This window comes from Rhinoraja longicauda, chromosome 20, assembly GCF_053455715.1.
Source record: "Rhinoraja longicauda isolate Sanriku21f chromosome 20, sRhiLon1.1, whole genome shotgun sequence".
Taxonomy (NCBI): Eukaryota; Metazoa; Chordata; class Chondrichthyes; order Rajiformes; family Arhynchobatidae; genus Rhinoraja; species Rhinoraja longicauda.
Genome location: NC_135972.1, coordinates 21,366,110 through 21,388,678, shown reverse-complemented (window position 1 = coordinate 21,388,678; position 22,569 = coordinate 21,366,110). Strand labels below are relative to the sequence as shown.

At 46.8% G+C, this 22,569-nt stretch overlaps 1 protein-coding gene across 7 annotated transcripts in view; it reads left to right on the top strand.

Annotated features, from left to right (window-relative positions):
* The window catches only part of nav3 (neuron navigator 3), a 579,072-nt gene that overhangs the window by 444,413 nt on the left and 112,090 nt on the right, over positions 1–22,569 (top strand). For 6 of the 7 annotated variants that reach the window (XM_078417159.1, XM_078417163.1, XM_078417162.1 and 3 more), the window contains 2 exons: positions 8,413–8,587; positions 19,871–20,010. The exons of the other annotated variant lie outside the window; for it this stretch is intronic. In XM_078417159.1, the coding sequence (XP_078273285.1) occupies positions 8,413–8,587; positions 19,871–20,010 (315 nt within the window). The remainder of the gene's footprint in view (positions 1–8,412; positions 8,588–19,870; positions 20,011–22,569) is intronic. 7 annotated transcript variants of the gene reach the window in all.

Here is a 22,569-nt window from a genome sequence, read left to right as displayed (position 1 = left end):
CCTACAAACCTGCACGTCTTTGGGATGTGGGAGCGAACCGATGCACCTGGAGGAAACCCACACGGTCACAGGGGGAACGTGCAAACCACACACAGACAGCACCCTTCAAGGCAGCACAGTGGCGCAATGTAGAGCTGCAGCCTTACAGTGCCGGGGAGCCGGGTTAGATCCTGACTACGGGTGCTGTCTGTACAGAGTTTGTGACTGCGTGGGTTCCTCCCACATTCCATAAATGTGCACGTTTGTAGGTCAATGGGTTTTGGTAAAATTGTGCATTTTCTCTAGTGTGTAGGATAGTGTTAGTGTACGGGGGGCATCGTTGGTCAGTGTGGTCTCAGAGGGCTAAAGGGCCCGTTTCCGTGCTGTATCGCTAAAGTCTATCTCTAAAGCACCCAAGGTCAGGATCGAATCTGGGTCTCTGGCGCTATGAGGCAGCAGCTCGACAAGCTATACTACTGTGTGGCCCATTGACCTCGAAGGATTGTGTACGGGTATCCAGAGGTGAAGGCTGAAATATTAATTTACCTTTAATCCGCCTCATGATCGTTTAAAGGAATAACTTGTTTTTCCATAGCAGCTTTCAGGAGTCTCAGATGCTTTATAACCTTTGAAGTCGTTTTGTTCAGAAGTTCATAAGTTATAGAAGCAGAATTAGGCTATTCGACCCATTGGGTCTACTCTGGCATTCAATCATGGCTGATCTATCTTTCCCTCTTAACTCTATTCTCCTGCCTTCTCCCCATAACCCCTGACACCCGCACTAACCAAGAATCTGTCGATCTCCGCCTTAATAACATCAATTACCTTATGAACTAAGTAGTTTTGATAGAGACACAAGAGACTGCAGATGCTGGAATCTTGACCGAAACGCAAAGTGCTGGATGTACACAGTGGGTCAGGGAGCATCTGGGGAGGAAATGGGACTGGCGGTGTTTTGGGGTGGGACCCGTCTTCAGACCACACCGAAGATGTTTTGGATCAGAACCATCCTCAGACTCAGCAGTTCTCATATGTGGACACTGTTGTATGTGGGAGATGCCACAGCCATTTTGTACATAGCCATCTCCCACAACCTGTACGATGACAATCAGCAAATTATCTAAACTTTTCCTTTCCATGTACCTGTCTAAGTATCTTTTAAATGTTGTTATAATACCTGCCTCAACTACCTCCCCAGGCAGTTTGTTCCATATACCTAGCACCCATGTGTGAAAAGGTTGCCCCTCAGGTTCCAATTATATCTTTCCTATTAAATTTTACTCCCATTAAATTAAATGTTATTCCTATTAAATTCATTTTATTTCTATTAAATGTTATTCCTATTATTTTCGTCCCCTCTCACCTTAAACCTATGTCCTCTGGTTCTTGATTCCCCCACTCTGGGTAAAAGGCTCTGTGAATCTGCACTGTCTATTCTCCTCATGATTTTAAGCATCCCTATAAGTTCACCCCTCAGCCTCCTGCGCTCCAAGCCTGCCCACCTCTCCATGAGGCTTTGGCCCTCGAGTCCTGGCAACAACCTCGTAAATCTTTGCTGCACTCCTTCCAGCTTAATGATACCCTTCCTGTGGCAAGGTGACCAAAACTGAACACTGTGATCCACACGCAGCCTCACCAGCGTGTGGCTTAGTCTATTATTGTCACATGTGTACCAGGTTACAGTGAAAAGCTGGACACAAAGTGCTGGAGTAACTCAGCGGGTCAGGCAGCATCTGTGGAGAAAAACGACGGGTGACTACTGTAGGGTAGTGAGGGCTAATAACTAGTAGTGTAAGAAAATAACTGCAGATGCTGGTACAAATCGAAGGTATTTATTCACAAAATGCTGGAGTAACTCAGCAGGTCAGGCAGTATCTCAGGAGAGAAGGAATGGGTGACGTTTCGGGTCGAGACCCTTCCTCAGACTGAGGAAGGGTCTCGACCCGAAACGTCACCCATTCCTTCTCTCCTGAGATGCTGCCTGACCTGCTGAGTTGCTAATAACTAGTAAATCGGGATGTGGATTGTGCTAATGTGGTGTTAGGGAACTGCAGACAAAGCCTAAAAGTATTGACATGGAAAGCAGCAGTTACGACAGGCAAGTTTCAGGAACTTCACTGATTATGTTATAGTCTGCACCCATTGTTGTAACAGAAATCTACTGCCAACTAAATTGGACGTAGACTTAACAAACTTTATTCCTTGGAGCACAGGAGGATGAGGTGATCTTATAGTGATGTACTGTATCTAATAATCCATTTAATCCTGTAATCAAGACCCATTTTTACGGGACCCTTCTTCAGATTATTTTTCAGTGAAAAGCTATATGGGGCGGCACTGTGGTAAAGTTGCTGGCTTACAGTGTCAGTGACCCGGGTGTGGGTGACTGTGGGTGCTGTCTGTAAGGAGTTTGTACGTTCACCCCGTGACCTGTTTTTCTTTGGGTGCTCCAGTTTCCTCCCACAATCCAAAGACGTACAGGTTTGTAGGTTAACCGGCTTCGGTAAATCAGTAAATTGTCCCGTGTGTGTGTAGGATTGTGTCGGTGTAGGTGAACGACTGGTCGGCACAGACCCAGTGGGCATTAGGGCCTGTTTCCTTGCTATATCTCTAAACTAAATTAAACTAAACTAAACTAAATAATGTAAAAGCTGTAGCAAAGTCTTGCTCAGGAGGTCAGCTTTGACTGGTCTACTGGTGCACACCAGTTTTAATAAATCACCGGCGACTTCAAACACAAACTCCCCGTGGCCTGCCCATTTGCTCCTACTGTGACGTTTTGGGTCAGGACCCTTCTTCAGACTCTTTTTCAGTGAAAAGCTTTTATGTCGCGTGCCATCCAGCCAGCAAAAAGACTACAGATGAATAGTCAGTGGTAAAGGGTAGTTGTCGTGCGTGTATTGGGGTTAATCAGCGGCCAAGCTGAACCAGAGACTGATTTACAATTGCTCATGTGTTGACACTTATTTTCTCTTGCTCTTTCTGGAGCAGAGGATGTGAGTAAGCAGGAACTGTTCAGCACGATAGCTTCACAGCTGGCCTCTGCTCTGATGAGAGTGCTGGTTAGCTCACGGAATCTAATCAGACTGAGAGATCAATGATGTGTCACGTCCGAAACGCAAGAAGGATGAACGCGGAAGTGTGAGATGTCCCTTGCGTTTTTGTGTGGCACACTCTGGGTAACGCTTGCACCCAGCTTAAACCACTGCCTCGTCAGTACATGGAACTTTCAACGCATCAATAAGTCAGCGGGTCAGGCAGCATCTCCGCAGAAAAGGAATGGGTGACGTTTCGGGTCGAGACCCTTCTTCAGACTGAGACTCAGGTGAGAGGGAAACCAGAGGTACCAAAAGGTTCAGAAGAAATCAGAGCCAGCACCAATGGCCAAGGAAAGGCCGAGCCCACAATGGTCCATTGTTGGCTGTGGACGAGGTGATAACGAAAGGATATGAACAGTGAAACTAGCAGGATGACTAGGCTGGGGGAGGGACGGAGAGAGAGAGAATGCAAGTGTTACTTGAAATTAGGGAATCAATAGTCATTGAGCTATATTCAGGGCTGATGTGCCAAGGGAGTGTCGTGCTGTGGGAGGTATTGTGCGTTTGAACAAAAGTTTCAGATAGTTTATTCCCAGCTGTTATCGGGCAACTGAACCGGCCTCTCACCAACTAGAGAGCAGCCCTGGCCTTCCATCTACCACAATGGAGACCTTTGAACTATCTTGCTAGTCAGAGTAGGAATAGGAGGATATTTCAGATGAATACGTGGCTTGAAAAATGGTGCAAGGGGGAGGGATTCAAATTTTTAGGACATTGGAACCAGTTCTGGGAGAGGTGGGACCAGTACAAACAGGACGGTCTGCACCTGAGCTGGAATGGAACCAATGTCCTAGGGGGAGTGTTTGCTAGTGCTGTCGGGGAGGATTTAAACTAATGTGGCAGGGGGATGGGAGCAGGAGCAGAGAGACAGAGGGGTGTAAAATGAGGGTAGAAACAACAGGTAGCAAGGTGAAAAGTAAAAGTGGTAGGCAGACAAATCCAGGACAAAAATCAAAAAGGGCCACTTTTCAACATAATTGTATAAGGGGTAAGAGAGTTGTAAAAACAAGCCTGAAGGCTTTGTGTCTCAATGCAAGGAGTATACGTAATAAGGTGGATGAATTAAATGTGGAGATGGTTATTAATGATTATGATATAGTTGGGATTACGGAGACATGGCTCCAGGGTGACCAAGGCTGGGAGCTCAACATCCAGGGATATTCTATATTCAGGCGGGATAGACAGAAAGGAAAAGGAGGTGGGGTAGCGTTGCTGGTTAGAGAGGAGATTAAAGCAGTGGAAAGGAAGGACATTAGCTTGGAGGAAGTGGAATCGATATGGGTAGAGCTACGAAACACTAAGGGGCAGAAAACGCTAGTGGGAGTTGTGTACAGGCCACCTAACAGCAGTAGTGAGGTTGGGGATGGCATCAAGCAGGAAATTAGAAATGCATGCACTAAAGATGCAGCAGTTATAATGGGTGACTTCAATCTACATATAGATTGGGTGAACCAAACTGGCAGGGGTGCTGAGGAAGAGAATTTCTTGGAATGTTTGAGAGATGGTTTTCTAAACCAACATGTCGAGGAACCAACGAGAGAACAGGCCATTCTAGACTGGGTATTGAGTAATGAGGAAGGGTTAGTTAGCAGTCTTGTTGTGCGAGGCCCCTTGGGCAAGAGTGATCATAATATGGTAGAGTTCTTCATTAGGATGGAGAGTGACAAAGTTGATACAGAAACAAGTGTTCTGAACTTAAAGAAAGGTAACTTTGAGGGTATGAGGCGTGAATTGTCCAAGATAGACTGGCGATTGATGCTGAAAGGGTTGACGGTGGACATGCAATGGAAGGCATTTAAAGGTCGCATGGATGAACTACAACAAGTGTTCATCCCAGTTTGGCAAAAGAACAAACCAGGAAAGGTAGTGCATCCGTGGCTAACAAGGGAAATCAAGGATAGTATTAAAACAAAAGATGAAGCATACAGATTAGCCAGAAAAAGTAGCATACCAGAGGACTGGGAGAAATTCAGAGTCCAGCAGAGGAGGACAAAGGGCTTAATTAGGAAAGGGAAAATAGATTATGAGGGAAGACTGGCAAGGAACATAAAAACAGACTGCAAAAGCTTTTATAGATATGTCAAGAGAAAAAGATTAGTTAAGGCAAATGTAGGTCCCTTGCAGTCGGAAACAGGTGAATTGATCATAGGGAACAAGGAGATGGCAGACCAATTGAACAAATACTTTGGTTCTGTCTTCACTAAGGAAGACATAAACCGTCTGCCGGAAATAGCGGGGGACCGGTGGTCTAATGAGATGGAGGAACTGAGGGGAAATCCAGGTTAGTTGGGAAGTGGTGTTAGGTAAATTAAATGGATTAAAGGCAGATAAATCCCCAGGGCCAGATAGGCTGCATCCCAGAGTGCTTAAGGAAGTAGCCTCAGAAATAGTGGATGCATTAGTGATAATTTTTCAAAACTCTTTAGATTCTGGAGTAGTTCCTGAGGACTGGAGGGTAGCTAATGTAACCCCACTTTTTAAAAAGGGAGGGAGAGAGAAAACGGGGAATTATAGACCAGTTAGCCTAACATCGGTAGTGGGGAAAATGCTAGAGTCAGTTATTAAAGATGTGATAGCATCACATTTGGAAAGTGGTGAAATCATCGGACAAAGTCAGCATGGATTTACCAAAGGCAAATCATGTCTGACGAATCTTATAGAATTTTTCGAGGATGTAACTAGTAGAGTGGATAAGGGAGAACCAGTCGATGTGTTATATCTGGACTTTCAGAAGGCCTTCGACAAGGTCCCACATAAGAGATTGGTGTACAAACTTAAAGCACACGGCATTGAGGGTTCAGTTTTGAGGTGGATAGAAAATTGGTTGGTGGACAGGAAGCAAAGAGTAGGAATAAACGGGTCCTTTTCGGAATGGCAGGCAGTGACTAGTGGGGTACCGCAAGGCTCAGTGCTGGGACCCCAGTTATTTACAGTGTATATTAATGATTTGGACGAAGGAATTGAATGCAACATCTCTAAGTTTGCGGATGACACGAAGCTGGGTGGCAGTGTTAGCTGCGAGGAGGATGCTAGGAGGCTGCAGAGTGACTTGGATAGATTAGGCGAGTGGGCAAATGCATGGCAGATGCAATATAATGTGGATAAATGTGAGGTTATCCACTTTGGCGGCAAGAACAGGAAAGCAGAGTATTACCTGAATGGTGACCGATTGGGAGAAGGGGAGATGCAACGTGACCTGGGTGTCATGGTGTACCAGTCATTGAAAGCAAGCATGCAGGTGCAGCAGGCAGTGAAGAAAGCGAATGGTATGTTGGCATTCATAGCAAGAGGATTTGAGTTTAGGAGCAGGGGGTTCTGCTGCAGTTGTTCAGGGCCTTGGTGAGACCGCACCTGGAGTATTGTGTGCAGTTTTGGTCTCCTAACCTGAGGAAAGACGTTCTTGCCTTAGAGGGAGTACAGAGAAGGTTCACCAGATTAATCCCTGGGATGGCGGGACTTGCATATGAGGAAAGACTGGATAGACTGGGCTTGTACTCGCTGGAATTTAGAAGACTGAGGGGGGATCTTATAGAAACATATAAAATTCTTAAGGGGTTGGAGAGGCTAGATGCGGGAAGATTGTTCCCGATGTTGGGGGAGTCCAGAACCAGGGGTCACAGCTTAAGGATAAGGGGGAAGTCTTTTAGGACCGAGATGAGAAAACATTTCTTCACACAGAGAGTGGTGAGTCTGTGGAATTCTCTGCCACAGAAGGTAGTTGAGGCCAGTTCATTGGTTATATTTAGAGGGAGTTAGATGTGGCCCTTTTTGCTAAAGGGATCAGGGGGTATGGAGAGAAGGCAGGTACAGGCTATTGAGCTGGATGATCAGCCATGATCATATTGAATGGCGGTGCAGGCTCGAAGGGCCGAATGGCCTACTCCTGCACCTATTTTCTTTGTTTCTATGTTTCTATCTTTAATCGGAATTTACGAGACTTTATCGTGCACTAAACGTGCAAACCATGTACAAGTACAAAGTGACACAACAACTGAAGAAAGAATGGTCCCAACCTGCAGCGTCACCTGGCCTTTACCTCTGCAGATGCTGCCTGACCCGCTGAGTTCCTCGAGCAGTTAGCATTTACTCTCGACTCGTGACTGGCCTTCATTAGCGTTAGCTTAATTGCTCCAGCATTTGTGCTTTGCTCAGGTGCGATGGATAGTGCAAAGAGAGAAATTGTGTCAAAACGACACAAAGTGCTGGAGTAACTCAGCGGGTCAGGCAGCGTCTCTGGAGGACACGGATAGGTGATGTTTTGGATCAAGATCCTTCTTCAGACCCTCTTGACCCGAAACACATCACATTTCCATGCTCTCCAGAGATGCTGCCTGACCCACTGAATTATTCCAGCACTTTGTGCGTTCACCAGCATTTGCAGTTCCTTGTTTCTGCAGAGAAACGGTGTTGGCCGATTGCCTCTCTGCAGCTCCTGAGGTGAGCGAGCCAATGGCACCACCACTCTCTGGAATTCTACCACCAGCAACGCAGGGAAGGAACGCCCATCGTAATATGTGCAGGCAGGAACTGCAGATGCTGGCTTACACCGAAGACAGGCACAAAATATTACAGTAACTCAGCGGGTCAGGCAGCATCTCTGGAGAACATGGATAGGTGACGATCCCATACCTATTCCCACACTGACCTTACTGGGCCTCCTCTGCTCTTCGAGTGAGGCCACATGCAATGAGGAACAGCATCTCATATTTTGCTTGGGCAGCTTACAATCCCCCAGCGGTATGAATATTGATTTCTCTCATTTTAAGTAACCCCTGCATTCCCTCTCTCTCCGCCCCCCCCCCCCCCCCACCCCACCCCACCCTCGTCATCCTGCTAGTTCCACTGTGCGCATCAAAATATCCCTTCGTTATCACCTCTTCCGCAGCCAACAATGGACCATTGTGGGCTCCACCATTCCTTGGTCATTGGTACCGGTTCTGTTATTGTTCTGGACCTTTTCAAACCTTTTGGTCAAGTCAATGGATACTTTTAAGGCAGAGATAGATAGATTCTTGATTAGTACGGGTGTTTGGGGTTATGGGGAGAAGGCAGGAGAATGGGGTTAAGAGGGAAAACACAGATCAGCCATGCTTGAATGACGGAGTAGACTTGATGGGCCGAATGGCCTAATTCTACTCCTATCACTTATGAACTTATGAACCTCTAGATTCCCTCTCCCCGACTCTCAGTCTGAAGAAGGGTCTCGTCCCGTAACGTCACCTATTCCTTTTCTCCTCAGGTGCTACCTGACCCGCTGAGTTTCTCCAGCACTTTGTGTCTATCTTCGACGATCCTAATGTGGTGAGACTAATTCTGTTTCTTACTCTTTTTGCAGAGATCAGGGATGGAAATCTGAAAGCCATACTGGGACTGTTTTTCAGCTTGTCTCGGTACAAGCAGCAACAGCAGCAGCAACAGGAACTGTCTGAGTTTCAGCAGCAAGCCCAACCTCAATCTTCAGGGATCTCCTCACCCTCGCACCAGAGAGCCCCTCTCGACATGCAGTCAAGGTAGGGAGATGGTCCCCGCCCTCAGGCCTGCCGTGGGTCACCCACCACCCCCCACCACCCCCACCAATTGTACAATGGTTCAACAGTTCAACAGTTCAACGGTACCTCAGTGTCACATGTACGCAGGCACTGTGAAATTCATTTCTGTACACAGCTCAGAACAAGTATCACCGTACATAAGCACTTAGATACATCTTAGGTAACCACCTCAGATACAGTACAAGTGTTAAGCAGTAGGTGGCGCAGCGGTAGAGTTGCTGCCTCACAGCACCGGAGTCCGGGGTTCGATCCTGACTACGGGTGCTGTCTGTACGGAGTTTGCACGTTCTCCCTGTGACCGCGTGGCTTTTCCCCGGGTGCTCCGGATTCCTTCCACATTCCAAAGATGTGCGGGTTTGTAGGTTAATTGGCCTCTGTAAATTGTCCCTAGAGTGCAGGCTGATGGCTGATTGGCATGGGCCCGGTGGGCCGAAGGGCCTGTTTCCACGCTGTACCTCCAAACTAAATTAAGTGCAGGTGTGTTTCTCGAGTTTGAGTTGAGTTTCTCCAGCACTTTGCTGAACACCACTGTGCTGTCCCAAAGTTTGGGTATCTTACTGAAGTTTCACTGAACACCTAAGCTCAGTCCGCCTGGGCCTACGCGATCTCCCGGTTGTCAAACACTTTAACTCTCCTTCTCATTCCGATACTGACCTGTCTGGCTTGGGCCTCCTCTACTGTCAGAGTGATGCCTGAGAAACAGCACCACATATTTTGCTTGGGCAGCTCACACCCCAATGATATCAATATTGATTTCTCTCATTTTAAGTAACCCTTGGATTCCCTGCCACCAATGGTCATTGGTGCTGGTTCTGTTATTGTTCTGAACCTTTTCAAACCTTTTGGTCAAGTCAATGGATACTTTTAAGGCAGAGAGAGATAGATTCTTGATTAGTACGGTTGTCAGGGGTTATGGGGAGAAGGCAGGAGAATGGGGTTAAGAGGAAAACATAGATCAGCCATGATTGAATGGCAGAGTAGACTTGATGGACTGAATGGCCTAACTCTACTCCTATCACTTATGAACTTATGAACCTCTAGATTTCCTCTCCCTGACTCTCAGTCTAAAGAAGGGTCTCATCCCGAAACTAGTTTCGCTGTAGTCCTGCCTACTTACGCTGTTTGTATTCACTCGTTATCACCTTTTCCACAGCCAACAATGGACCGTTGTGGGCTCCACTTTTCCTTGATCATCGTTGCTGGCTTTCATTTGTCCTGTTGCATACCTTTCTTTCATTTCTTCTCTGTACTTTTTCATGCCTCTCGTTTCCCTCTACCCTGACTCTCAGTCTGAAGAAGGGTCTCGACCCGAAATGTCACCCATTCTTTCTCTCCAGAGATGCTGCCTGTCCCGCCGTGTTACTCCAGCACTTGTGTCTATCTTAGAAAGCCCTCTGCTGGTCGGAGCAGGAAACTGCATGCCAGCCCTCTCCTCATCTCTCCTCTGCTTTCATTTTTTGTGGGACCATAAGATCAAAAGGCACAAGCACAATGCTCGCCATCAGAGCACTGGCTCAGCGATTTCCCCCATCTCCACCTTCCCCCTACAGAATCCCCAGCTGTGTTGTCCTATGTTTAACCTTCTAGAACGTTCATTCCAGTTTGGTCTGATCACAGTGGGAGAATCTCTCCGGGTAGATAGTGCTGTGTTTTCCGCACTTGTGCATTGCCGATCCCGAGGCAGGCACTTTGATAAAGAGGAAAGGCACAAACTGCTGGAGCAACTCAGCGGGTCAGGCAGCATCTCTGTAGAACTTGGATAGGAGGCTGAAGACTTCAAGGTTTGAAGAAGGGTCTCGGAACTGAAATGTCACCTGTCCATGTTCTCCAGAGATGCTGCCTGTCCCGCTGAGTTACTCCAGCACTTTGCGTTCTATCCTTGTTAAACCAGCATCTGCAGTTCCTTGTTTCTACATCTTGACAACGAGTGTGTTTTGTTTTCTGTCTGGACAGTCGCAGCTCCCTTTACACGTGACTGACATTTTATCACTTGCACTGGGAAAGGTTTAGAGGGAAATGGGCCAAACACAGGCAAGTGGCACTAGTGTAGACTGGGCATGTAGGTCGGCTTGGGTAGGTTGGGCCAAAGAGACTGTAACCACGCTGTATGATTCGATGCACGCGGCCTACAGTGGTAGAACAGCGGTGGAGAACAACAACGGCTATGCTTGACCAGGCCGACCCTGCAATGCCGCCAGGGCAATGGGCCTTCATGGTCTGAGCAAGAACCCTGCACTTACAACAACTGGGACTTGAAAATGGTGCCAACACTGGCAACTCTGTAGACTGTCAAGTCAAAAGTATTTTATTGTCATATGTCCCAGACAGAACAATGACTTTCTTACTTGTAGCTGCACAACAGAATATATAAACATAGTACACTGTAAACAATATAATAGTTCAGTATATATATATATATATATATATATATATATAAATTTATATATATGTGGGTGAGTGTGTGTATGTGTATATATATAACATAGACTCGGGGGCATTGGTTTTGTCTTTTTGCACTTATTATTTGTTAGTCTGTTTTACGTATATATATGTGTTATGTATATACACACATATATATATACACACACATATACTGAACTTTATGTATATCATATAATATATATATATGTGTGTGTGTGTGTATATATATATATATATATTATATGATATACATTAAAAAGTTCCGTATATGTGTGTGTATATATATGTATATATACAGAACACATACATACACGTAAAACAGACTAACAAATAATAATAGTGCAAAAAGACAAAACCAATGCCCCCAAGTCTGAAGAAGGGTCTCGACCCGAAACGTCACCCATTCCTTCTCTCCTGAGATGCTGCCTGACCTGCTGAGTTACTCCAGCATTTTGTGATACCTTCGATTTGTACCAGCATCTGCAGTTATTTTCCTACACCCCGAAGTCTATGTAATTCAGAGGTTATTTGGAGAGTCTATGTAGTCCAGAGCTTATTTGAAGCTTATTGTCTCAGTGTACTACTGCTATGCACTTGTACTGTATCTGGGATGCTGATTTAAGACGTATCTAAGTGCCTATGCATAATGATACTTGTACTGGACTGTGTACGAAAATGACTTTCACTGTACCTCGGTACATGTGACAAATAAAGTTCCATTGAAAACCATATGCAGTCAACTCGATGAATATACTCACTGTGTGTTGGCACTGAGGCATTGTTGGCCTGAACAGTGTTTTTGCTCAGTGACATTTGGCTGACTCAGAACTTGTCAATGTGAGGTTTTGGCTGATACATGTCTCCTGAAACCTCAACATCCAAATCCTTCTGTAAATCGAGACAAATGTCAGCAACCCTTGTATTTTCTATTTCCCAATTTCAATCCTCATGTGTTTCTTCTTAAAGACTAGGAAGTTGATAGCTGGCCCGTGTTGATGGTTACCTCAAATTACAGTTTAGAGACTAGAGATATAGCGTGGAAACTGGTACTTCATCGCACACTTCACAATTGCCCCGTTGATGGTTCATATTGCACGTTGATGAATCTCCCTCTGTGTAGAATGCTCCCGAGCTGCTGATATCTTGCAGATATCTGAAAGAGTTCCTGAAGGAGACGTTTGGTCCCCTTCCTCATTTCTATTGAGTGTGCCATGGCCAGGTGATTGTGCTAAATTAGATTTTGGAGAAGCTGACTACTCAGAGGCTGTTTCGTCAGGCTGCTAAATCTAGACCTGGCAGGTTTAGTTTAGTTCAGTTTAGAGATACAGCTTGGAAGCAGCCCCTTCAGCCCACCGAGTCCGCACCGACCTGCGATCACCCCGTACACTCGCACAATCCGACACACTAGGGACAACTTACAATCTTTACCAAAGCCAATTAACCTACAAACTTTCACGTCTTTGGAGTGTGGGGGTTAATTGGAGCAACCGGTGAAAATCCATGTTGTCACGGGGAGAACGTACAAACTCCGTACAGACAGCGCCCTTAGTCAGGATTGAACCCGGGTCTCTGGCGCTGTGAGGCAACAACTCTACCGCTGTATCGCCCTTGGTGGGGCTTGTTCATGTAAACCAGCGGATATGGTTCCTGCAATAGTGACTACACTTCCAATGTGTTTCTTTGGCTGGACATTACGCTGTAAGGCAACAACTCTACCGCCGTGCCTCCGCCCAAGCATCTAGTCTTGGGGGACATCAATCTCTAGATAAGAGGCCACCCATGGTAAATAGGGCTTCCTCCTTTAGACATCACAGACATCAGGACTGGAACAACCGAGTGGCAAAGTGGAGCGAGCCTGTCTTTCGTCATCAACATCTTCATACGCCAGTGTGTCTCAATCACTTGTTTCTCATTGATGTCCTTTACCATGGGACCGTTAACCATTTATGCGTTGTCGCTGTGCTCTTTGTTCTTTTTTTGTTAAAGTCTGTATGATGTCTTCAGGTGCAGATTATATACATGTATGTGTAATCTTTTCTCTTCCCTGTGTTCCTCTCCCTCTTCTCTCTCATTATACAGTCTGGTATCTGGACACACATCTCAGTCCAAACAGTCTGGAAATGCAGTCAATCAGAGAAAAGCTAGCAGGTCAGCTGGTAATTCTTATCAATGCCTGCTCAGTTTGCATGGTTGGTATATAACACTGGTGAGACACAGGATGGACTGCGGTTGTTGAGGAGATTGAGCTGGGACTTATTAGAGTCGTGCAACGTTGAAACAGGCCCTTCGGCCCAACTTGCCCACAATTAAGTCATAGAGTCATGTCGACTTTAGACTTTGGAGATACAGTGCGGAAACAGGCCCGTCGGCCACTGAGTCCGCGCCGACCAGCGACCAGCCAAGGTTAATCGGCTTGGTAAAATTGTAACTTGTCCCTAGTGTGTGTAGGAAAGTGTTAGTGTGTGGGGATCGCAGGTCAGCGCAGAATCAGTGGGCCGAAGGGCCTGTTTCCTTGCTTTATCTCTAACGTAAACAAAACTAAAAAAAATAGTCCGAGGGCCTTCAATTAGGAGATGGTAGGTCAGGACTGCTCTGTCATTGGTGATAGGATGGTTCAGTTGCCTGATAACAGTTGGGAAGAAACTGTCGCTGATTCTGGTTGAAGTGATTGGAATTGCTTAAAATATAAAGTTCAGTTCTTTGTTTTGTTTAGTTTGGCTTATTGTCACGTGTACCGAGGTACAGTGAAAGCTTTATGTTGCATGCTAACCAGTCGGTGGAAAGACTATACATGATTACAATCGAGTCGTCCACACTGTACACTTACAGGATGAAGGGAATAACGCTGAGAGAGTGACTGAGTGAGCATGCAGCGTGGTGTTGTTGTAAAGCTGGACTTAATCACTGCCTGTTGAGTGGGAGTCAGCCAGCATGGAGCACGTTCAGTATGTAGAGAGGGTTGTTGAATTAGGTCCATGCATCTGTGTGGCCTGTACTTGTCTGGGAACTGGAGACGGGCCTGATAACTCGATCAGTCCTCAGGGGCGGCCGTGCTATACGGACCTGGATGTGCGTCCGGTACTGGGATCAGACCACCCGCCCTTCCTGAATCCCAGTCCCAGCAAAACGTTCTCTTTTCACACACTATGTAACTTTCATTCCCCCCTCTCCTCCCCTGGGCCCCGCAGATGTGCCTTCTGGCAACTTTCCACAACACTTCGTGTTGGTCCGGACTTTTTAAAAGTTTAGTTTAGTTTAGAGATACAGCGCAGAAACAGTGCCCTTTGGCCCACCGAGTCTGCACCGACCAGCGATGCCCGCACTTAACACCATCCAACACACACGAGGGACAATTTACACATTCACCAAGTCAATTTTACCTACATACCTGTGTGTCTTTGGACGGCGGGAGGAAAGTGAAGATCTTGGAGAAAACCCACGTGGTCTCCCATGTGGGGAGAACGTACGAACTCCATACAGACAGCACCCACGGTCGGAATCAAACCTGGGTCTCCGGCGCTGCAGGTGGTGTAAGGCAGCAACTCTACCGCTGCGCCACCATGTTTGTCGCCCTTGTAAAAGGAAAAGCTCCACACAAGCGGGTTGGCAAAGTCGTGTATGTGAACCTTTCCAACACAAAAGGAGGCCATTCAGCCCACACTGCCTGGCAGATATCTTTGAAGCGACCTGGCAATTATTCCCATCTGACTCTTCGTAAGTTCATGTTCATAAGTCATCGGTAGCATTAGGCCATTCGGCCCATCGAGTCTACTCTACCATTCAATCATTGCTGATCTATTTTTCCCTCTCAACCCCATTCTCCAGCCATCACCTCTGACACCCTTACTAAACAATGTTTGTGTCGAACATGATGCCAAGTGAAACTAATCTCATCTGTCTCCCAGTGATCCATATCCCTCTATTCCCTGCACTTCCATGGACACATAGAACTTCCATATCCATGCTGTCCTTTATTGATCATCTATACAGATCCCATTTGTCCACATGAGGACCGTAATACTGTATTTTCCTATTTAAGTGTCCGTCTAAGTGCCTCAAATTGGTAGCTTTTTATATGATTCCATCTTTGTATGGGAAAGAGAGGCAGTCAGACACGGACAGAAGGGGGTGGAGAGAGAAAGAGCGAGATATTGCGAAAATTGGAGACGGAAAGAGAGAGAGAGACTGTGGGACGGGCAGAGAGAGAGGGGCAACGGTGGAAGGGAGAGATGGAGGGAGATGGGCTGATGTCTGTCTGTGACACTCACACTGCAACATGCCTGAAAGTGCTCAGAAGGTGGCAGCATGCCACAGTGTTTAACATTGCTAACGTATACTGTTCCCATTCCTTTCTGTCTGTCCTGGGCTCCTCCACTGTCAGAGTGAGGCCCAGCATAAATTGGAGGAAATGCACCTCATATTTCGCATGGGGCAGCTTACACCCCAGCAGTATGAATTTTGACTTCTCTAACTTCAAGTAACCCATTTCTTTCCCACTCTCTCCATTCCACCTCTGATTAGTTTCATTGTCCTCCTGATTGAATGTTATTGATTGTAGGCCTCGTTGTCACCTTCCCCTCAGCTAACACTGATCCATTCTGCATTTTCTTCGAACTTTGTCCCCTTTGATCTCTCGTTTTCACATCTTACCCGTCCATATCTCTATGTCTCCCTCTGCCCCGACTCTCAGTCTGAAGAAGGGTCTCGACCCGAAACAGCACCCACTTCTTCTCTCCAGAGATGCTGCCTGTCCCGCTGAGTTACTCCACCATTTTGTGTCTATCTTCGGTGTAAACCAGTATCTGCAGTTCCTTCCTGCACTGTTCCCATTCCTTTAACAGAGTGAAATTCCTAGGGGTGCCAACTATCTCATTCCCAAATACGGGACAAGGTGATGTTGCCGCCCCGTGCCCCACGTGACCTCACCCAGCCAGCGACCATGTGCTCCCGCTCCACCAATGGCGGAGCTGTCTCCTTGTATCTGAACGTTCTCTAGAACCTCCTGCGTACAGGAACGAGATCCTCCCTCAGAATCCTTATTAACATCCCAGTTAGACCACTAAGGACAAGACGCAAAATGCTGCTGTAACTCAGGGTGTCCAGCAGCGTCTGTGGAGAGAAGGAATAGGTGGCGTTTCGGGTCGAGGCACTTCTTCAGACTGAGAAAACCTTGTACAGGGAACCCCAGCAACGATCCCACTGGGTCTTGCCCTCCCCCCTCCTTCCTTTTGCTGGGTTCCCTGTAAGACGTCTTCTCAATCCGAAGAAGGGTTTCAGAAAGCTGATTTCAATGTTCGTATCCCTTTGTTATCACCTCCTCCATAACCAACAATGGACCGTTGTGGGTTCCTTGGCCATCAGTGAATCCCGGCTCTGATTTGTTCCGTACCTTTTCACACCTCTAGTTTCCCTCTCCCCTGATTCTCAGTTTGAAGAAGGGTCTCGACCCGAAACATCACCTTTTCCTTTTCTCTAGAGACGCTGCCTGACCCGCTCAGTTACTCCAGCTTTTTGTGTCTACCTTCGGTGTAAACCAGCATCTGCAGTTCTTTCCTATCCAGTTAGACCACTCCTTGGTTTTTACCAAAGACACTAGAGGAGCAAGATAGACAACTCGACCCTAAAACCGTTGTATGTCATGGCGCCATTTTAGTAGGCAGAAACTTGGAGAAACATTTTAAAAGAAAAATAACAGAAATCTGTGAGTTGATAGATGAGATATATTCTGCATTTTAATGGTATCATCATACATTCTGTTCCCCCAAAACACTGATTACACTGCGAGAGGCGTAGCGAACGGCGGGTTTTGCTTACTAAAATGGCGGACGTTATGCTCCTTTGTGTACTACACTTCAGTATAGGCGATTTCAACAGAATGGTCCATCTTGTTTCTCTAGTATCTTTGGTTTTTACTCAAGCAAATGCAACCTCTGACCCTTAACTTAACCATCTAACATCCCAACCTCTGTCCTCTACAATTAATCATTTAATACCTCATTTCTTTCTGGTAAATTTTGTGGGGCTTCCCCTCCACGTTTCTTGGCTGCCAACGGCCTTTGTCCATTCTCTGTTGACCTGAGAGGTGATGACCGAGTGGATCTTCGAGCCTAACGTCCTTAAAAACGGCAACACTACCTTTGGTAACAAGACCTTTCGTTGAGGTCTTGTGTCTTAACCTTTTGAGGGAAATGGGGAATGAGAGACAGGGCAGGAACTCACGGTGGCACAGTGTAGAGTTGCTGCCTGACAGTGGCAGACACCCAGGTCCGATCCTGACCTCGGGGACTGACTGTGTGTGGAGTTTGCAGGTTCTCCCTTGTGTCCGGGTGGGTTTCCTCCGGGTGCTCCAGTCACATCCCAACGATGTGCGGGATTGTAGGTTAATTGGCCCTCTGTAAATTGACCTAGTGTGCATGGAGTCGAGGAGAAAATGGAATAATATAAAACTAGTGTGACTGGTATGACTGAGGATCGGCATGGAATCATTGATGGGCCGAAGGGCCTGTTTGCATGCTGCATCTTTCCATTATTCCATTTGCAGCAATGATCCCCATGAAAATGTTGAAAATTCTTAGCCAACCAGCTAAATTGCCCTCCCTGCTTAGCCAGCTGTCAAAGCTGTCAAACCACATCAATGTTTCTGAAACTAATGGGAAATAATTAAATGTTAATCAGATTATTGGGAAAAATAACATTAAGAAACTGTTTAAAAAAATTAAATAAACAAATCTTTAAAAAACTAGGATTTAGCCTAATCCCAGCTGTTGATGTCCTTAGAAAGCAAAGACATCTCTTGATTGTTGGCGCAGGGTTTCGAGCTTAACATCAGCCTAAATGCTGGGAAACTGTTGCAACTTTGCTCTCTGCTGCCGACCACAGCCCTAAGTTGTCTGCAAACATCTGCCAAGGAAATCCCAAGCCTCCCAGGCAGCTGTGCAGGGAACAGCTGGATTTCCTCATTGGACTTCCAACAGTTTCCCTCGAAGTCCAGTCACCTGTGTCCGTATGCAGGTGAAAGTGCCAGAACTGATCGCGGGACTCCAGGTACAAACGTTTGTTTAGTGTGTAACTGGGGTAAGGGTCTTTATCCTCAGCACTGTTTAATTTAGTTAATTGTCACATGTGCCGAAGTACTGTGAAAAACCTTTGTTCTTAAGATCATAAATTATAAGAGCAAAATTAGGCCATTCGGCCCATCAAGCCTACTCCGCCATTCAATCATGGCTGATCTATCTCTCCCTCCTAACCCCATTCTCCTCCCTTCTCCCCATAACCTCTGACACCTGTACAAATCAAGAATACTTGATTGTTGCATGCTAACCAGTCAGCGAAAAGACAATACATGGTTGCAATCGAGCCATCCATAATGTACAGATAAAGGATAGAGGGAATAATGTTTAGTGCAAGATGAAGTCCAGTAAAGTCCGAGGGTCTCCAAAGAGGCAGATGGGAAGTCAGGACCACTCTCTCGTTGGTGATAGGATGGTTCAGTTGGCTGATTACAACTGGGAAGAAACTGTCCCTGAAACTTGCACTTCGACAAGGTTCCACATAGGAGATTAGTGGGCAAAATTAGAGCACATGGTATTGGAGGTAGGGTACTGACATGGATAGAAAATTGGTTGACAGACAGAAAGCAAAGAGTAGGGATAAATGGGTCCCTTTCAGAATGGCAGGCAGTGACTAGTGGGGTACCGCAAGGCTCGGTGCTGGGACCGCAGCTATTTACAATATGCCTTAATGACTTGGATGAAGGGATTAAAAGTACCATTAGCAAATTTGCAGATGATACAAAGCTAACTATATTAAACTAAACCAAACTAAACTAACGCACTCCTTTGCCCTCTCCACTGTATCTCGCCCCATGTGCAAATCCACACTGATACAATGGTAAGCAACTCCATTAAACATTTTAAAGTATCATCTTTCAGGTTTGTGCTCTCACAGAAAAGATTAGCTCGTTCTGTTCCCCGGTTTTCTTTTTTTTAAGTTCCAGGTGCAAGATCATTCCCAGGAAAGACAGCTTGCCGGAAGGATTGTGAACCTGAATTTGTCAATGTTCTTTTAAACCTTTGAAGCTGGGAGATCTCACAGCCAGCTTGCATAGTTCCGATGAGTAAATGTTTGCCTAGGCAAGAGGTGATGGTGGGGAAGGGGGGGGGGGGGGGGGGGGGGGGGGGGGGCTGAGAGGTCAGGGGTGTAAACATTAACCAGATGAGGAGACCTTGAACGCTTGTTGATATTGGAAGGCAGGCGCTCTCTCTCCCGGGAGCACCAGACCGCAGGAGGGACAAGGTTGGTGTGGAGGGGGCTTGTGTGAGCGGGTGGGAGCAGTGTAGAGTGTGGGAGAGAGAGTGAGAGAGAGAGAGAGAGAGAGAGAGAGAGAGAGAGAGAGAGGGGTAGTACATCTTCACACCATCAAACGGTTCCATAAAACCTCTCAGAGGGCAGCACAGTGGCAGCGCCATAGAGCTGCTGCCTGACATCACCAGAGACCCGGGTTCCATCTTGATTACGGGTGCCGTCTGTACGTAGTTTTACATTCTCCCTGTGACTGCGTGGGTTTTCTCTGGGTGCTAAATTGTCTGTAGGATAGAACTAGTGTAAGGTTAATCGCTGGTCGGCGTGGACCCAGTGAGCTGAAGGGCCTGTTTCCATACTGTATTGCTAAACTAATCTAAACTAAATTATACAAAACTAAACGAAACTAAATTAAACTAAACTGAGCTCATCTGATCTAAACTAAACTAAGCTAAAATAAACTTAACTTAAATCAACTCAACTCAACTCAACTCAACTAAACGGAGTGTGCTTGTTTTGCAGGTTGCCAGGACCGTCCAGGGTCCCAGCGGCAGGGAGTGCCACCAAGGTGCAAGGAGCCAACAACCTCAACAGACGGAGTCAGAGTTTCAACACCATCGACAAGAACAAGGCCCTACAGTATGCAGGCAGTTGCGAGAGAGGTAAGGGCGATCTCTCTGCTGACTGGTGTTACTCATGCTCCTGACGTGCTGGGAGCAAGTGGGCTGGGAGATATCAGGCTGGTTCTCCCAGCCGGCTATTCCTGTTCCCCAACTGGGGCCTGTAGTGCCTGCTGTTCCAAAGTCTTGCGGGTTGGCAGGTTAATTGGTCACTGAAGTTGTCATGGAGTCATCGAGTCATACAGCCTGTAAACAGGCCCTGCGGCCCAATTTGCCCACACTGACCAACATGCCCCATCTACGCTCAATCCACCTACCCATATCCCTCTGAACCTATCCTATCCACGTAGCTGTCTAAATGTTTCTTAACATAATTGATAGTTCCTAGCGTGTTGGTGAGGAGAAGAATCCGGGAAGAGCTGATGAGAAAGTGGTAAAAATAAAAAGGACAGGAAGTGCTGGAGTAACTCAGCAGGTCAGGCAGTATCTGTACACTGTGGACGGCTTGATTGTAATCATGCACCGTCATTCCACTGACTGGCTGGCACACAACAAAAAGCTTTTCGCTGTACCTCAATACACGTGAGTGCAATAAATTAAACTACACCAAACTAAACTAGAAGTGTATAAAATCATGAGGGGAATTGATACGGTGAATGCACAGGGTCTTTCACCCAGAGTTGGGGAATCAAGAACCAGAGGACATAGGTTTAAGGTGAGAGGGGAAAAATCTAAGGGGGATCTTTTTCACACAGAGGGTGGTGGGTGTATGGAACGAGCTAGATAGTTTGTAGTTGAGGCAGATACGATAAGAACATTGAACTGGTACATAGATGGGAAAGGTTTAAAGGGAGATGGGCCAAATGCAAGCAGGTGGAACTAGTGTAGTTGGGGCATCTTGGTTGGCATGCGTGAGTTGGGCCGAAGGGCCTGTTTCCGTGCTGTACGACTCAATGACTTGCCATTACGTAGTACGTGCGGGTAAAGAGTTTGTATGTTGCAAAGAGATTCTTGTGCCGAGTTACCCTGAGGTAATGAGGTCGGATTCAAAGTCTGTGCGGAGTTTGTACGTTCTCCCTGTGACCGCGTGGGTGTTCTCCAGGTGCTCCGGTTTCCTCCCACATCCCAAAGACGTGTGGGTTTGTAAGTTAATTGACTTCTGTAAAAATTGTAAACTGTCCCTAGTGTGTAGGATAATGCTGGTGTGTAGGGTGGTCGTTGGTCGTTGGTCGGTGGTCGCTGTGGACTCGGTGGGCTGAATGGCATGTTACCGCGCTGTATCTCTAAAGTCTATAGTATAAAGGGTACGGCCAGGGCAGGAAGACAATCGGCAGCTCTGGGCCTCCTGTCCTCTGACATTGCCCAACATACCTGTTGATGCTTTAGGCCTGACGTCACTGCAGTTGGCTTGTGAACGTTGAGGGTGTTTTCTAAGCTTACAGCCATGTGTGGAAGAAGGCACAATGGTCCCTTCTATTTGGCCCACACACACACACACACACACACATACATTCCCGCCCGTTGCTGCCTGCGGTCTCGGCAGCATGTTTCATTTGGGAATGGAAAGGGAGGAATCCTACCTCGGAACGAACAGATCGGCAGAGCCGCCAGCCTCCGGTGGAGGAGGTTTCGTTCAGGATAGCAGGACCTAGCAGGAGGAGATCGCAGCTTGCTTCCAATGCCAGTGGGAGGGCTACCAGGAGTGGGTCTCCAGGCTAGCTGAATGTTTGAGGAGGAAGGTTGGACAGACCTACGAGGCAGTCCTGGCTTATCACCCTTGCTGGTGAGTCTGTGGTCTCGGGGAACAGGGGGAGATGCAGTCGCCTTTTGACGTCCTGGCTGGGGGACAGGGGCTGGAGTAGAGTCATGGAGCCACGCAGCACGGAAATAGGCCCTTCGGCCCAACTTGTCCATACTGACCTAAATGCCCCATCTACGCTAGTCCACCCTCCCCGCCTTTGGCTCATATCCCTCTGAGGGACTGTTTCTTCCCAGCCGTTATCAGGCAACTGGCCCATGCCAACACCAACTAGAGAGCGGTCCTGACCTCCCAAGTACCATATTGGAGACCCTCAGACAATCTTTAATCATACTTTTATTCACAAAATGCTGGAGTAACTCAGCAGGTCAGGCAGCATCTCGGGAGAGAAGGAATGGGTGACGTTTCGGGTCGAGACCCTTCTTCAGACTGATGTCGGGGGTGGGACAAAGGAATCATACTTTACTGGACTTTATCTTGCACTAAATGTTATTCCCTTTATCCTGTATCTGCACACTGTGGACGGCTTGATTGTAAATCTACATGAGTGTATAGTCTTTTCACTGACTGGATAGCACGCAGCAACAAAGCTTTTGACTGTAAATAAACTGTAATACTGACAATAAACTAAAGTAAATTAACTAAACCTTTGCTATCCATGTACCTGTCCAAATGCTTTTTAAATGTTGTTATAGTACCTGTATCAACTACCTCTTCTGGCAGCTGGTTCCATGTACCCACCTACAGCCTCCTTGCGAAAACGTTGCCTCTCAGGTTCCTATTAATTTTTTTGCCCCTCTCACCTTAAACCTCTGTCCTCTGGTTCTTGATTCACCTACTCT